The 15,689-nt window shown below is 38.4% G+C and overlaps 1 protein-coding gene across 2 annotated transcripts; it reads left to right on the plus strand.

Annotated features, from left to right (window-relative positions):
- The first annotated feature begins 388 nt into the window (after positions 1-388).
- Positions 389-14,662, plus strand: acss2l (acyl-CoA synthetase short chain family member 2 like). 2 transcript variants are annotated; one of them, XM_027150880.2, is made up of 18 exons: positions 389-637; positions 761-956; positions 2,693-2,784; positions 4,379-4,482; positions 5,995-6,067; positions 6,223-6,298; positions 6,925-7,000; positions 7,919-8,056; positions 8,202-8,372; positions 8,544-8,677; positions 11,029-11,161; positions 11,370-11,426; positions 11,743-11,823; positions 12,118-12,226; positions 13,152-13,220; positions 13,532-13,708; positions 13,808-13,882; positions 14,262-14,662. In XM_027150880.2, the coding sequence occupies exons 1-18, from the start codon at positions 505-507 to the stop codon at positions 14,387-14,389; spliced, it is 2,022 nt and encodes a 673-aa protein (XP_027006681.1). In that variant the 5' UTR covers positions 389-504; the 3' UTR covers positions 14,390-14,662. The 2 variants fall into 2 exon arrangements, with proteins under 2 accessions (XP_027006681.1, XP_027006680.1); XM_027150879.2 differs by having other exon boundaries at positions 390-637; positions 6,922-7,000.
- The last annotated feature ends 1,027 nt before the right edge of the window (positions 14,663-15,689 follow it).

The following is a 15,689-nucleotide window of genomic DNA, read 5'->3' on the forward strand; positions in this document are numbered from 1 at the left end:
TATTGTTATTGTAATTAAGTAACCAGTGTTATCAAGTCAAGCCAAAGTCACATCAGTGGCTAAGAGCATATATTTAATAGTGTATGCTCTTCTTTACAGGAAGAGAAAAGTAGGAAGGTACAGTATGTTGCTGTATGTTGTTTTGTTCTTGACACAAACCACAGCCAATACTCAGTGGCACTGCCTCCCTCACCCTACCCTTCATATCCTTCCTCTCTCTCATTCCCTCCCTTCTTGTATAATGGGATCAGCAGGAGGCAGGCTATAAAACCAATGAAAAAGTAGGAGTGTCAACCCGATCATTCTGATTGGCCAGTTAGATCCTGAGCAGACTGAAGAAATAATATGACATCAGGATGTGGAGGCGGGACTTACACTGACAGCCACAATAAACTGCTTCATAGTTTAAGTGCAGGGCAGTACCCAGCTGTCAATGCTTTTGAGAGTTAAAGGAACACGACGTTTCTTATCAACCGCTTCAACTTTTAAATCCATCTGACAAACATGGTTGTTCCTGGGCTTCAAGAAAAGAACAAGAAAGTATACTTTCCTCCAGAAGATTTGCAAAAGGTTGCCCATGTGCCTGATTTTAACTCATATCTTGCAATGTACAAAAGGTCCACTGAAGATCCTGAAGGTAAGTGAGCTGAAAAATAGAAGAAGTGAAACCTAGGGAAATGTGCATACAAATCTAGATCAAAATAAGATGTGCAATGGCTTAGGGCTACTTATACGACTTGACTGGTCTGCTAATCCACAGAGTTCTGGAGGGAGGTTGCTCAGGAGTTTTACTGGAAGAAACCTCCGACAGGCCAGATCCTGCAGTATAACTTTGATATGACAAAGGACCAGGTTTACATCAAGTTCATGGAGGGAGCAAAGACCAATATGTGCTACAATGTGCTAGACCGCAACGTGCTAGACCGGAACCTGGGCGAGAAAGTGGCTTACCACTGGTGAGCTTGCAAGTTTCTTCATCACCCTCACACTAATCATATCAGAGCTTCATCACCAATGTGTGAGAACAGGACTTTACTGTGAACGATGTAACTTCTTTGAGTGTTAGAAGTGTTATAACTCAAAGATTTTCTTATTTATTATTCAGAACATAAATATTCCTAAATTTCAGCCGTAATCATGGACCTCCTTTCAGTGCAAGCATTTAAACAGTAGACATGATCAATAGACAGACAGACAGACAGACAGACAGACAGACAGACAGACAGACAGACAGACAGATAGATAGATAGATAGATAGATAGATAGATAGATAGATAGATAGATAGATAGATAGATAGATAGATAGATAGATAGATAGATAGATAGATATCTTCTTTTGAAAAGTATTTCTTTTTACATCATTTATACTTTAGGTGATCAAGCTTTAGACTAGAGACCTTCAGTTCACATGACTGGTCAATTAGGCTTTAAACCTAATCATTATTATAGCAAATGTAACACTAGCAGTTGATCCATTGATGATCCATCGATGATCCTTTAATGAAACTGCATACACCTCGACCATCCATCATGGATCCTTACAGGTTGCTATAATACTTACTTCTAAAGAGAAATATAAATTCCTTTGCAAAACAAGATCTACTATGTATTATATAATGCAATCTTGCAGAGTCTGTCTTTTTGTAATAGTTAAATAAAATACCATTGATATATACTATGCTAACAAAACAGCATTAAAGGTCTTATAAAGTGCAAGTATATAATTGATCAGTCAGTACATCATGCATCATAAAATCATTGCATCCAAGCAAATATCAGTGTGGGAACACAATGTGGGTCATCCCAGGAAAAGTGTATGTGTCATCAGTTGGGTTCAGCTGATGTGGTGATTCTCGTCTAGTGCCAGTGAATGCTAATAATCAAAGGAGGGTAGTTAGTCATTAACCAAGAGTGTTGTTGAAAACATGCACACAGACTCTTTCCAACAATTCCCAGTTCTGTTTGAAACTGCCAGGCCAAATCCATAGTCCATAAGGCACAGTCAAAGTTCCCGGAAACAAGATCCGGGAATATTTATGACTTAGTAACAATGCATGATGATGCAACAGCCTAGCACTGTACCCACAAAGTCACTTCTCCGGGATCCAGACTGTCTTGTTATCATTTCTTGCTCCTTTTAATATACTGACAGACAGGTGCAAAAAGCCTTAAAGACCAGAGCTAAGATTTCTCATGTACATGTTCAACTGAAGGTTATTTTCTGGTCCAGGATTGCTTGATTGTGAATATATCATGCACCTAGTTGTCTTACAGTGATAAAATGTCTCAGTCCAATGTGCAGACTGGTTTTTGAGCCAGAGCAAACAGTAAAGCTTTGTTCAGGCTGCTGGCCATATTGTAATTCAGTCATCTGGCCGTCCTTTTAGCTTGTGCAATAAACATTACTGTCCAAACACATTGCTGATGTACATCCAAATGTAACTTGGACAAGACTGCCGGCGAACATGTTATCTTCACATAAAAAAGGGACATTTTTTCTTTAGATAAACTCTGTTTACTAAAGAAAAGAGGCAGAAATTTAACATTTAATATTTAATAATGGGAATTAGATATGCATCCAGACTAGATCCCTGTGTTAAGGTTACTTGTGTTAAGGTTACTCTCCACATCCTTGATGAAATGTGTATTGCTGTATCTGTGGGGTTTATTTTTCTCCTGATTGCTTTTGTAGGGAAGGGAACTCACCTGACCATCACCTTACCATCACATACAGTCAGCTACTAAAGGAGGTGTGCAGATGTGCTAATGCGCTCAAGCAGCTGGGTAAGATCCTTGTGTTAATCTAATGGTTAAGGTGTTAGACTGCCAATTAAAAGGTTGTGAGTTTGAATCCCAGGTTTACCAAGCTGCCACTGTTTGGTCCCTGAGCTGCGGCCTTAACCCTTAATCACTCAGTTGTATAAAAATGGGATAAAATGTAATTTGCTCTGAATAAGTGTGTCTGCTAAATGATGTAAATTATTATTAGATGTGAGCAGAAGCAATAATCACAGACATCATTTATCTGTTAGTAATATGCTAGAACATCACTGCAGCTCATGGGTTGAAGGTTTAATTCCCATTTCTGCTCTGTGTGTGGAGTTCCCATGTTCTCCCTGTGCATTGAGGGTTTCCTTTGGATACCCCCCATTTCCTCCATCCAAAGATGTGCGTTCTTGGCTGACTGACATCCCTAAATTATCTGTAGTGTGTGAATGATTGTGTGTGTGTGTGTGTGTGGGGGGTGTCTTTAATGGATTAGCACCCTGTACATGCCCAAGTCCCCTGGAATTAGAAGGCCAGGGCCTGTATTCATAAAGATTCTTAGTGCAATGAATTGCTCCCAGTGACATAATTCTAAGAAAAATAGAAATGTGGGTGTTTCCTATTAAAGTTAAACTAAGATCCTGGTAATAATAAAAGTTATTCATAAAGCATCTTAACCCTTAAAAGTGCTCTTGAGGTCGAAACGTGTTAGGAGTAATGAGGAGGACATTTAAGAGGCGTAAGAGTTTCTTTAGCAGAGGAGAAAATGGCCGAAAGGTGAAGATGGAGAAGAAATGTATTGTATACAATATTTAGTAATGATAGTGAGTTAATAAAATGATACAGATTTGATCATGTGTATATAAATTAGCATTCAGAGACGTGCTAACAATGAGATGAGCCAAAGTGCTATAGTGGCAGAAATGATATAATTTGTTTACATTTACATTACATTTATAAAATTTTTTTTAACAGATGTTTGAGCATCTCTAATATGATCGGTCACGAACGCAATCCCTACACGATATAGACTCAAATATCTTAACATGGAGACAGAGTGAAGGTTTATAATAGAGCAGATTTTAAAAGCAGAGTTGCTCTGTGATTGATACTGAATCACTCGAGATAAGATACTTAGTTATGAATACGGCCCTGGTGTATTAGAAGTATAGAACATGGATGGATCCATGGACATTTTGCACATTTTTCACTATTTTGCTATAAAATAATAAAATAATAAATTTACAGAAGTGTAGCAGTATTAAGTAGTAGTAGTTGTATTAAGGGACCACTTAATACAACTTAATACTTATCTATCCATCCATCTGTCCATCTGTCCATCTATCTATCTATCTATCTATCTATCTATCTATCTATCTATCTATCTATCTATCTATCTATCTATCTATCTATCTGTCTGTCTGTCTGTCTGTCTGTCTGTCTGTCTGTCTGTCTGTCTGTCTGTCTGTCTGTCTATGTTTCAATAATACGTCCCTCACATTATTTAGTTCAAGATATCAACTACAACAAAACTTTTTAGACGGTATAAACGTATGCAAAGCTAATAATAGGAAGAACTAGTTGGAATAAAGTGTGTCTTTCTCTGTTTCAGGTATAAAGAAAGGAGACAGAGTGGCCATTTATTTGCCTATGATCCCCGAGCTTGTGTTCACCATGCTAGCCTGTGCTCGAATAGGGGCAGTGCATTCCATTGTGGTACGTGTCCATCAGAATCTCTGTTACCTGCAACAGGTTCTGTTTGGAACCAGGCACAGTATTGCAGCAGCATGCTTTCTCTTTTCCTGAAGCGGTGCTGTGTGTATGCACCAAGTCGGATATGCACTGCTTAGTCACTGCTGATTAAACACACACACACACACACACACACACACACACACACACACACACACACACACACACACACACACACAGAGTGAGAGAGAGAGAGAGAGAGAGAGAGAGAGAGAGAGAGAGAGAGAGAGAGAGAGAGAGAGAGAGAGAGAGAGAGAGAGAGAGAGAGAACACATTCAGGTTCAGCCACAGGTTTATGAGCTATTTATTGAAATCTAAGAAACGGAAAACCTCCAGGTTTTATATGTTTTTCTTCAGGCATTGAGTGTATGGAAGAACATATAAACTCAGTCTGCTTCTGCCAGGACTACTTTTTGCTATTCGGGCAAAGTTAAAAATACTGCCGGCTAACCTTCAAGGTTCGTTGTAACGACATATCAAAGTCTATTTTAGGGTTAGTTGGCTGTGAGACCAGGCCATTGTCCTACTTTTTAGAACTGAACAAGTTTGTTTAAACCACATTTCTTATGCCAGATCTAGCTGATCATTGAGCCATGTCCAAAGTGTTTGTCTTTAAGGGTTACACTCAAGCTAATGTGGCTGTCTTGTCTAAAATTATATGCAAATTGCATTAACCTTTACAGAAACATCACATACATATTTTTGCATCTGATTATAATACAATGTTTAATAACACGTGAAAACCGCATGGAAGTGCAGTGTTTTAGGTGCTGAAATTCCAAATAGAAATTGCGAAATTGCACTGAAACAAACAAACAAACAAATAGATAATAATAATAATAATAATTATTATTATTATTTATTTATTTATTTATTTATTTATTTATTTATTTTTATCGTATGTAGAAATTAATTTATACATGTGGAAATTAATTTCATGTGAGACATATGTATCATGGCTTTCTTAATAACAGGAATTGCATTTTATTTCCACAAGTAAAAATACAATTCTTGACATCAAAATGAAAAATTTTAACTAGTAAGAATTTTATTTTCACTAATGGAAAAAAAACTAAACTTTTTTTTCTACTAAATATTTAATATTCACTAGTGATATTTCCATGTGTAAAAATATATATTTTTCAACTGTAAATATTGAAAGGATAATTTTAATGTCTTTTTTTTTTGCACAACTCAAAAATAAAATATTTTTATTCTGATATCAAGAATAGAATATTTTACATAATTCTAAACCAACTCTGCTTAACATTATTGAAGAACTGGACATGGGCTAAGTGAAACGTATAAAAAAATAAACTTTCATCATTTGTTGACATTAGAGATTTATATCTCCAGTGTGACACTAAAGGATCAAACATCACTTATAAAACATGGCTGGTTATAAAATATCACTTATAAACATTTAATCCTGACAAAACTCTTTCTGTTCTCTTTGTCATTGTGTCGGTGCTTCAGTTTGCAGGGTTTTCTTGCGAGTCTCTGGCTGAAAGGATCGTGGACGCTCAGTGTAGCATCCTGGTGACGGCAGGTAACATACTGTACACACCAACATGCGACACTGTGCCACTAAGGAATCTGATTCAACATGACTGTATTATCCTGTATTTGTGGTGGTTATCTCTTGTTTTTCAGTAAATAAGGTGTGTAAACATTTGTTTATGCTTTTGTGTGTCTGACCTACAGACGGCGTTTACAGGGGAGATAAACTGATCAACCTGAAGCAGATTTCAGACCTTGCTTTGGAGCACTGCAGAGAAAAGTAAGTCTCCTCGTCTTCTTATTTTCAGCTAAACGAGCTTCTGTTTGCCAAGACCTGCCCTAACAAGCCACAGTCTGGACCCATTAGTACCAAACCCCTTCTCCAGCTTCCTTTATAGAGGCTTAACATCCTCCACTCAGCCACTCAAAGCCTCGGCTACCGGCGACAAGTTGCTGGGCAACAGCACGGTTTGGAAACGTCATGTGCCCGTCGTCATGGTGACAGGTGAAATGAAACATACATGCAGCTAAAGAGGGCAATGAGATGAAGCATGAAAAAAGGAACGATGGTGAATAATCTAGTAGAAACTGTTCACTATCGTTAGGTGCTGACACTCTGACTCACCGAACACAAAGATAAGTGGATGTGACGGCACGATGACACGTATTTCACTTCCACGCTATACAAACTACAATTTGCTGACCTGAATTGCTGTGCCAGAAATGATTAAACTCTTGCATCTCTAAAGGTCTATCTAAATATTTAAATTAACCTGGAAGCGTGGTGGAGTAGCTGAGTCATCACCATCATCATCATCATCATCATCTCTCTCTCTCTCTCTCTCTCTCTCTCTCTCTCTCTCTCTCTCTCTCTCTCTCTCTCTCTCTCTCTGTTTATCTCAGAAGCTCCTTTACAGTCCAGAAATGCCTTGTAGTAAAACATCATGCCTTCAGGATAACCAGTACCTGCAATAAGCTACAGGTTGGTAAGCTATAAGCTGAAACTTTTTTATTTATTTAATACAACATTCACAATAACAACTGCTTAAACTTACATAATGAAATCCTTATCTGTGGCTTAAATGTGACATTAAAAAATTAAATAATCCCTACACAATGCTCTTGGAAACACTGAAAAACACAGGAAAAATCCCAAAATGGGAGAAATGTGAATTCTGGCTCTGTCAGTTCCTCAACATCAGCTACATCACTCGAGTTCATAACCGGTATAACTAGAGATGTGTATGGGATTGTTTTTTTATTTTTTATTTTTTGTAACAAAAGTAATACCTGCATTAGCAAGATTAAAAAAGCAGGATTAATCCCACTAGTAGCTTATTGTAAAGTGAACTGCATTTACATTTCACAATGCTCCTCTAGCCTAAAACCTGACCGCTCAGTTGTGCCTGCATGAAAATAAAAGCACCACACTTACCTGACTTTTTGACCATTTATGCCCGGATATACACCTCTAAAGCTTTCTAAAGAAACATCCTATTTAAATCTGAATGCATATCCATTTAGAAAACAGAATACAAATTCTGCAAAGAATTTCCAAAAATTCCAATATGACTCGTTGATGAATCGCTGATGAGAGTCTCCAGAGTAGCATCCTACCTTGTGGATGTACTGTATGTACTATAGTATTTGTACTGTTTACTTCTAAGGTCCTAGATGTATTTTTTTTATTATTTTGGAAGCTTTTCAAGAGCACTGCATCCTGGAGTGTCTCCAAAACCAAGAAATCATGGCAGGTCAAATCTGAACTGAAGAAGATCCCAAAACTTAGGGTCCCTGTTATACAGCATGTTTCTTCCAAATAACATACTCATACTGGTTTACATCCCTACTATGTATATGTCTTAGTTTATGCAGATTTGTCTGTATACGTGTGTTTTAGACACCGTGGAATGCAGAGTGTGATGTGTGGTGGGACGACGTTGTGAACAGTGCATCAGAGGAGTGTGAGCCTGAGTGGCTGGATGCTGAAGACCCACTCTTCATCCTCTACACCAGCGGGTCCACGGGCAAACCCAAGGCAAGGACATTCACCTTTACATTTATGAGCTATAGCACTAAAAACTGTATTCAGTAATCAAGCTAGTACTGTATTTACGTAATAGTGAACAACGTACAACAATACCATAAACGTCCAGACTATAGCTAATCGTTTTGTCCCGTAGGGCATACTGCACACGATTGCTGGCTACCTGCTCTACACATCTCTTACGTTCAAACACGTCTTTGATTATCACCTTGACGATGTGTATTGGTGCACCGCAGACATTGGCTGGATCACAGGCCACTCCTACATCACATATGGTCCATTAGCCAACGGTGCGACAAGTGTGCTGGTAAGTCTGTAAGCCAAAGTATGTATTCTTTACTCTATGGACTCTATGTGGTTAGTTCATATAATCAGACTTGTGTGTGTGTGTGTGTGTGTGTGTGTGTGTGTGTGTGTGTGTGTGTGTGTGTGTGTGTGTGTGTGTGTGTGTGTGTGTGTTTGTGTGGACACATGGCAGTTTGAAGGCATTCCGGTCTACCCTCACGTGGGCAGGATTTGGGAGATCATAGAGAAGCACAAAGTATCTAAGTTCTACACAGCGCCCACTGCCATCAGGCTGCTTATGAAGTTCGGAAGCGAGCCACTGCAAAAGTGAGTGGATTATATCGCTACACATTTCTGTGCACACACCTCTCAGGATATAATCCATAATGCTGGTGAAAATCCAATCTTCTGTACCAGTTCAAAGAGAAGATCATACCTGTGACGTGTGATCTAGTTGAAGGTGTCAAATTTGATCATCATTTGCAATTTGTATTACGAATGAATACCTAAAGAGCACTTTCGTCGGTCTGATGTGGGTCGGACGAACGGATGCTTTTAAGTAAGGAATAAAACACGATGAGGTGATTTGAAGTCTCTATCAATGAATACATCATACATCCATCAACCTAAAGCTCTGTTCAGGGTTTTTTTTTTCTCAACATAAAACAACCAGAGAAAAAAAATGCTAGCTTTAGTATTTCAGGAAGATGAAGGTCTTCTAACATCGTTTGAAGACAGCCAGTGACTCAGCTGTTCGGACATCTAGTGCAAGTTCATTCTACCACCTCGGTGCCAGAACAGAAAAGAGTCTTGATGTATACCTACCTGTTACTCTGAGAGATGGTGCGATCAGTCGAGCAGTGCTGGTAGCTCTGAGGGAACGAGGTGCAGTGTGAGGAGTGAAAAAAGCTTTGAGGTAAGAGAGAGCTGGTCCATTTTTGGCTTTGTAGGCTAGCACCAGTGTTTTAAATCTGATGCGTTCAGCTACCGGAAGCCAGTGGAGGGAGCGCAGGAGCTGTGTGGTGTTGTAGAACTTAAGCAGGTTAAAAAACATGTCACCCAGCTGCAATTAGGATCATGTCCAGAGGACGAATTGCATTCATAGGTTCAATTCAATTCAAAGCAGCTTTACGGAACATAAACATAGAACAAAAGGTTAATATAAAGAATAATATAAAGATTAATAGGATACAAAATTCAAGATTAGAAAGATTTAGTTCACAATGTGTATGTATTTATCAACAATGAGCAAGTCTGAGGTGACTCGGGCAGCAGTGGCAAGGAAAAACTCCCTTAGATGGTAAAGGAAGAAACCTTGAGAGGAACCAGGCTCAAAGGGGAACCTCATCCTCACATGGGTGACACTGGAGGGTGTGATTATAAATATACAGTCTAACAAATGTTGTATAGGTTCATAGCATGTTATAATGAGGCTGTTCAATACAGTCAGAGATTCTGTAATAATAATAATAATAATAATAATAATAATAATAATAATAATAAATAAATAAATAAATAAATAATAATAATAATAATAATAATAATAATAATAATAATAATAATAATAATTAGCCTTTAGTTCCTAAAATAGCAAACACACAAACTAGCAAAAATGCTTGATCTTTGGACACACGGGAAGATCACGTAGAAACCCACACACAAATTGGAGCTGTTAGGTGGGAATCTCGCCAGTGCACCAGCACGGCACATAGAGGTGATACATGCAAAGCTTCGATACATGGCCTTGAAACTGAAAGCAGTTTAAAATTAGAATTTAGATTTATCCCAAGTTCACTCAGTAATTCTGTCTTTTTAGATTGCAAACCCAGACGAACTGACACGCCAGACTGCACATCATACTCAAATGATACCTTTTTCATGACACGCAATTCTATGTAATTTACATTTCATTTTACACCATCATTCTGTTCTATCAACACAAACTGCTAGTTATTCTGATGCTTTCTGAAGAGCTTCTCCAAACTCTGGGCCTTGATAGGTGACTGCGGTCAAAACAGTAATCAGTACTGCAGTCTCTGGTGTAGGATGTAACTGGAACTCACTGGTTTTCGTGGCATGTCAGGGTTCACTGGGTTCATTCTGCAGTTTTCTTCTGCCAGAAGAGTGGAACTGGTGCCATCTCCTGGAGACAAAAAATGAATACAAAATGGAGAATGTTAATGGCTGCTTTAGTCCTGCTTTATTACTGTATTAACTTGTATGTGTTAAATAAGTAAATGCTATATAGATAATAAGAGACACTCGAAGTACTTTATAAGCCTCTAAGTAGGTTATATGACTCTGCTTTGCACTGGGCTTCATTACACTGTCCCACTGTTTATTATTTTCCTAAAACAGCACATCCAAAGTGTTTTATTCCCTTACATAACAAATTATGGTACATAAACTGACATGTACAGATTAAGTACGAAAAAATACATCAATGTCAGTTTCATAATATCACTTTATATGAATATGCATTATGGTTCCTGCTCATGTTGCTTACATAAGATGATTGTCCAGCTTAATAGGAAATGATATCAATTTACACTGTCTATTAACAATCACAACTGACATCTGCAATTATTATGATCTACAGTGACCTCTGACCCTCTAAAGGCCCATGATATTATCACAAAATATCACTGATATAATCTGTCTTTCTCGGTCTGTTTCAGATATGATGTGTCAAGTTTGCGTGTACTGGGAACCGTAGGAGAGCCAATAAATCCTGAAGCCTGGCTCTGGTACCACAATGTCGTAGGTCAGGGTAGATGCCCCGTGGTCGACACCTTTTGGCAGACTGAGACGGTAAAATACATAAATACCAACAGAAAAAAACATGTTCATGCTAACATTTATACACCTACAGAGAATAGTAAAACTTTATTTTGCTCGGTCATCTAACCAACCGTGTACAAGAGACCGAAATGAACAAGGATTTTAAAATGCTGAGTGTTTTGTGTTTGACTAAGTAAATAAATAATTTTGTATTGAAAGTCATGTATTTGGTCTTTAGGGAGGTCATGTTCTGACTCCATTGCCTGCAGCAACACCACTAAAGCCAGGATCTGCAGTAAGTCTTCAAAAATTCATGTAGCTTTCTTAATTAGATTTAACATATGAACATTTATAAATGATTAATTCATCGGGTTCTTTACTGGTACAGTGAATTCCTGTTATACGCATCAGCAGACAGTATACTCTTGTTGTGTATAGCGTTTTTAAGTAACGAAACATGACGTGAGTGTTTTTTTGTGCACTTATAATATGTTGTCATGTAGACTCATTTAGCTGGCAGTACTTTGTTGTTTGGGATGTATATGTAGCCGTTGCTATATGTATGAGATAATATTCTTGTTTTGTCTTTTACATTCTTGTGTATTGTGCAGACATTACCGTTTTTCGGTGTGCAGCCCACAATCCTGAACGAGCACGGAGAGGAGCTGGATGGAGAGGCCGAGGGCTACCTGGTGAGAGCAGCTTGACTTTCATGTAAAATGATATGGAAGAAGAACTAGAACATTCAGAGCTAGGAAATGAAATACAGAAAGGACGTACAGTATAAAAGGACGTTCTTACCCATTCTTACACCATTTGCTTTATGCTAAAATATAAAAGGTGCTATAGATTGCTGTCCCAGCATATATTCCATTTGAATTGTAAAGCATGTATGTTAATCCATAGGGTTTGACTCTAACAAATGACCAACACTAGGGCATTCACAACAACACATAGAGAATTCAGGATTGACTGAATGATTCCAGGTTTTCCGGAAACCCTGGCCGGGCATCATGCGGGGCATCTATCAAAATCAAGAACGATTCCAGAACACTTACTTCAAAAAGTTTCCAGGGTTTTATGTGACAGGAGATGGTAAGTGCAGCTCATCTTATATGACGACCTCACGTGACGTGATTTCAGCGAGTTGTAAGGGTTTCTGGAAAGAAGAAACTAGAGAAACAAATCAAGCTGTGCTTTTATTTAATATCTTTTAACTTTCACTTTTACAGTAACCACACACATGGCTCGGCTCTCCTCTTCCTCTCTCTCTCTCTCTCTCTCTCTCTCTCTCTCTCTCTCTCTCTCTCTCTCTCTCTCTCTCTCTCTCTCTCATTCCTGCTCCAGCTCACTTCACGTCAGATTCAGAACATTTAGTAACAGACTTTAGTCAGATTCAGCACAGGTGTGTCATCATTACTAATCAATAATCACAAAATTTGGCTCCGCCCACAATTCCACAAACCGCCTTCGACCACGCCCCTGCTTCGATTGTGATCAAGTTGATTAGTTTCCAATAACTGTATATCAAAAATATTTTACTTCTCCTATACCACAGCAATGTATCAAGATTTTATTATTATTATTATTATTATTATTATTATTATTATTATTATTATTATTATTTTAAAGACTATTGTAGCTTTTTATCCATTTATAGTTACATTTAATGTTGTGGAACGTCTTTGAATCAAGTTCCTGTTTACACTTCCTACACGTTCCTAGGCGTTCCTAGGCGTTCCTACACTTTCTTTTACTGAGAAACCGCAAAAAAACATCCGTCCTAAAGACTTTCCTGTAGAAAAGAAAAACATTCAATCAAATTAAAAAAAGAGTTTTACCTCTTTTTTAGTCTAGGCACATTCCAGCCAATCAGATTTGAGCATGCTCCATTGCTGTTGTAGATCTATTATATTGCTGTATGACCTTCTGGTGTTGTGTTTCCTTGGCACTGTGCTGCACTACAGAGATGTCAGTGTTGCGCTGACATGGCTTGTGCTGCACTGTTCTTTAATTTCAGGATGCAGGAGGGACAAAGATGGCTATTACTGGATCACTGGCAGAATAGATGACATGCTGAATGTCTCAGGTGAGGGTTAAAGGTTTGTGAGTATGTAGATCTGCTGAGGGTTGTTCTCCAGCTCAAAGTTGTTGTTGGAACAATGTATTTTTTTTTTTTGTAATGTTATAAAATAAAGAGCATTTTCTAGATAAGAAAGCTTAAGATTCTTCTTCTTGTCATGATACATTGAATGCCCCTGGGGGGGGGGGGGGGTGAACCTGGACTACTGTCATGTTTGAGTGGGGCAGTTACTGTTAATCCAATAATTTATAAACAAATAATGCCACAAATATAACAGCTTTGGGATAACTGTGACATATAATTCTGCCTCTTTCCAGGGCACTTGCTTAGCACTGCCGAGGTGGAGGCGGCGTTATCAGAACACCCAGCTGTGGCTGAAGCAGCCGTGGTCAGCTGTCCTCACACCGTCAAGGGCGAGTGTCTCTACTGCTTCGTCACGCTTAAGGACAGCCGAGAATTTAACCGCACACTCATAGAGGAGCTCAAGAGGAAAGGTCAGAGGTTGCCTAGAGCAACTTTTTTTTTCCATTTATAACCCTTTTAATTGTAGCTTTTCTGATTTTTCTGCAACAAAATGATTTTGTTTATCATAGTGAGAGAGAAGATTGGTCCGATAGCCACTCCAGATTTCATCCAGAATGCCCCAGGACTCCCCAAAACCCGTTCAGGTTTGATGTGCTTAAGATTCTTAACTCATATTCTGTTGTATGTCCAATCCATCCTGATAATATCTTTGATTCCTCTTATACCACAGCATTTTTATGCTTTTATCCACTTACGGTTACATTCGATGCATTTTATATCTTTACCCGACACTGGAGACTCCTTCCACATATGCCAAACAAACAGAAAACCTAACAGTATCAACAACCACACATGTCTACCATATGAATATGAGTTTTAATATAATCCAGTGGCTTGAAGCCTTGAATTCTGGAACTACTATCAAAACTAGTGCCATTAGAAAAATAATCAACACCTTCTGGCCAATCAGAATCAAGAGTCGAACAGTGGTATAAAATCTTATATTCTTAATTTCCTATCCAGGGAAGATCATGAGACGTGTCCTGAGGCAGATCGCTCGAAATGAAAAGGACCTAGGTGACCTTTCAACTCTGGCTGACCCCAAAGTTGTGGAAGTGCTCTTCAGTCAGAGGTGTGAAGCAGCAGCATGAGAGCTTTAAGCCGTTTCTCATGCCTTTACAACTCATCCTGGAACATTTATTTTACTTTATCTGTGAGCGATATATAAAAATTAGCACACAAACAGACACGAGAACAATTTTGATTGAATCACGGGTTTCAAAGCTTCTGATGTATAACTGATGTTGTGTTCCTTTATCTCAAGAAATTTCCCAAACAGAGAGGTCATGTAGATGTCCTTGTCTTTCCATTAGCTCCAGAATCTGACACGACAACCCTTAAATGAATTACAGAAATAATCTATATTCATGTTGTCATTCCCTCATTTTGTGTCACTGTAATATAATCACAAATGGTCCAACCACTGGAGAGACTAATAATAGCGTACACACTTTTACAGGGATAGATTTTGTTCATTCTTTGTAAAACTTTGTGTTCGAACCCTTGATAAAACTGTAGAGGTTTAAGTCTATAGCACATTTACAAGACCTGAAAATGACTGAGAATAGCTATTATCTGTTAAATGAGTGCGTATATTTTTTAGATAAATGACCCAAATATTGCATTCAACTCACAATTTTTTTTTATTCCAAAATAAAAAGGTAAAAAGAAGCCTGAAACAGCCAATTAAGCCATTTCACCATTTCAATAAGGCTGTATTGCAAATTGCTTTTACAAAGGTATCTTTGATACACCATTATTATTATAGACCCAGAGTTCATTCATTCATTCATTTATTTTCTACCGCTTATCCGAACTTCTCGGGTCACGGGGAGCCTGTGCCTATCTCAGGCGTCATCGGGCATCGAGGCAGGATACACCCTGGACGGAGTGCCAACCCATCACAGGGAACACACACTCTCATTCACTAACACACACTCACACACTACAGACAATTTTCCAGAGATGCCAATCAACCTACCATGTAAGTCTTTGGACCAGGGGAGGAAACCGGAGTACCCGGAGGAAACCCCCGAGGCACGGGGAGAACATGCAAACTCCACACACACAAGGCGGAGGCGGGAATCGAACCCCCAACCCTGGAGGTGTGAGGCAAACGTGCTAACCACTAAGCCACCGTGCCACCCGACCCAGAGTTTAAAACATTTAAATCCCTTCTACTTCTTCACTCCCAAATCTAACTATAGTGCATATCCAGTTACTATATAACAGCTTATAATTCTAAAAGAAATCAAATGAACATTTTAAGTTGACACCATCTGTAAATAAACACCATAAAATAGAAATAAAAGATATTGTTCAGATAAGTGTTTATGATGTGGTTTCTGATTAACATAATGAATGCCGTAATGAATGATGATATGCACGAGG

This window comes from Tachysurus fulvidraco, chromosome 22 (genome assembly GCF_022655615.1).
Source record: "Tachysurus fulvidraco isolate hzauxx_2018 chromosome 22, HZAU_PFXX_2.0, whole genome shotgun sequence".
NCBI lineage: Eukaryota > Metazoa > Chordata > Actinopteri > Siluriformes > Bagridae > Tachysurus > Tachysurus fulvidraco.

What these genes read in the sequence shown, in the direction of transcription:
- acss2l (XM_027150879.2), top strand. Translation starts at nt 505, where the DNA reads ATGGTTGTTCCTGGGCTTCAAGAAAAGAACAAGAAAGTATACTTTCCT. An exon ending in GTACCTGCAATAAGCTACAG is followed by an intron (nt 7,001 to 7,918) that starts GTTGGTAAGCTA and finishes CGTGTGTTTTAG; the next exon opens with ACACCGTGGAATGCAGAGTG. An exon ending in GTTTTATGTGACAGGAGATG is followed by an intron (nt 12,227 to 13,151) that starts GTAAGTGCAGCT and finishes CTTTAATTTCAG; the next exon opens with GATGCAGGAGGGACAAAGAT.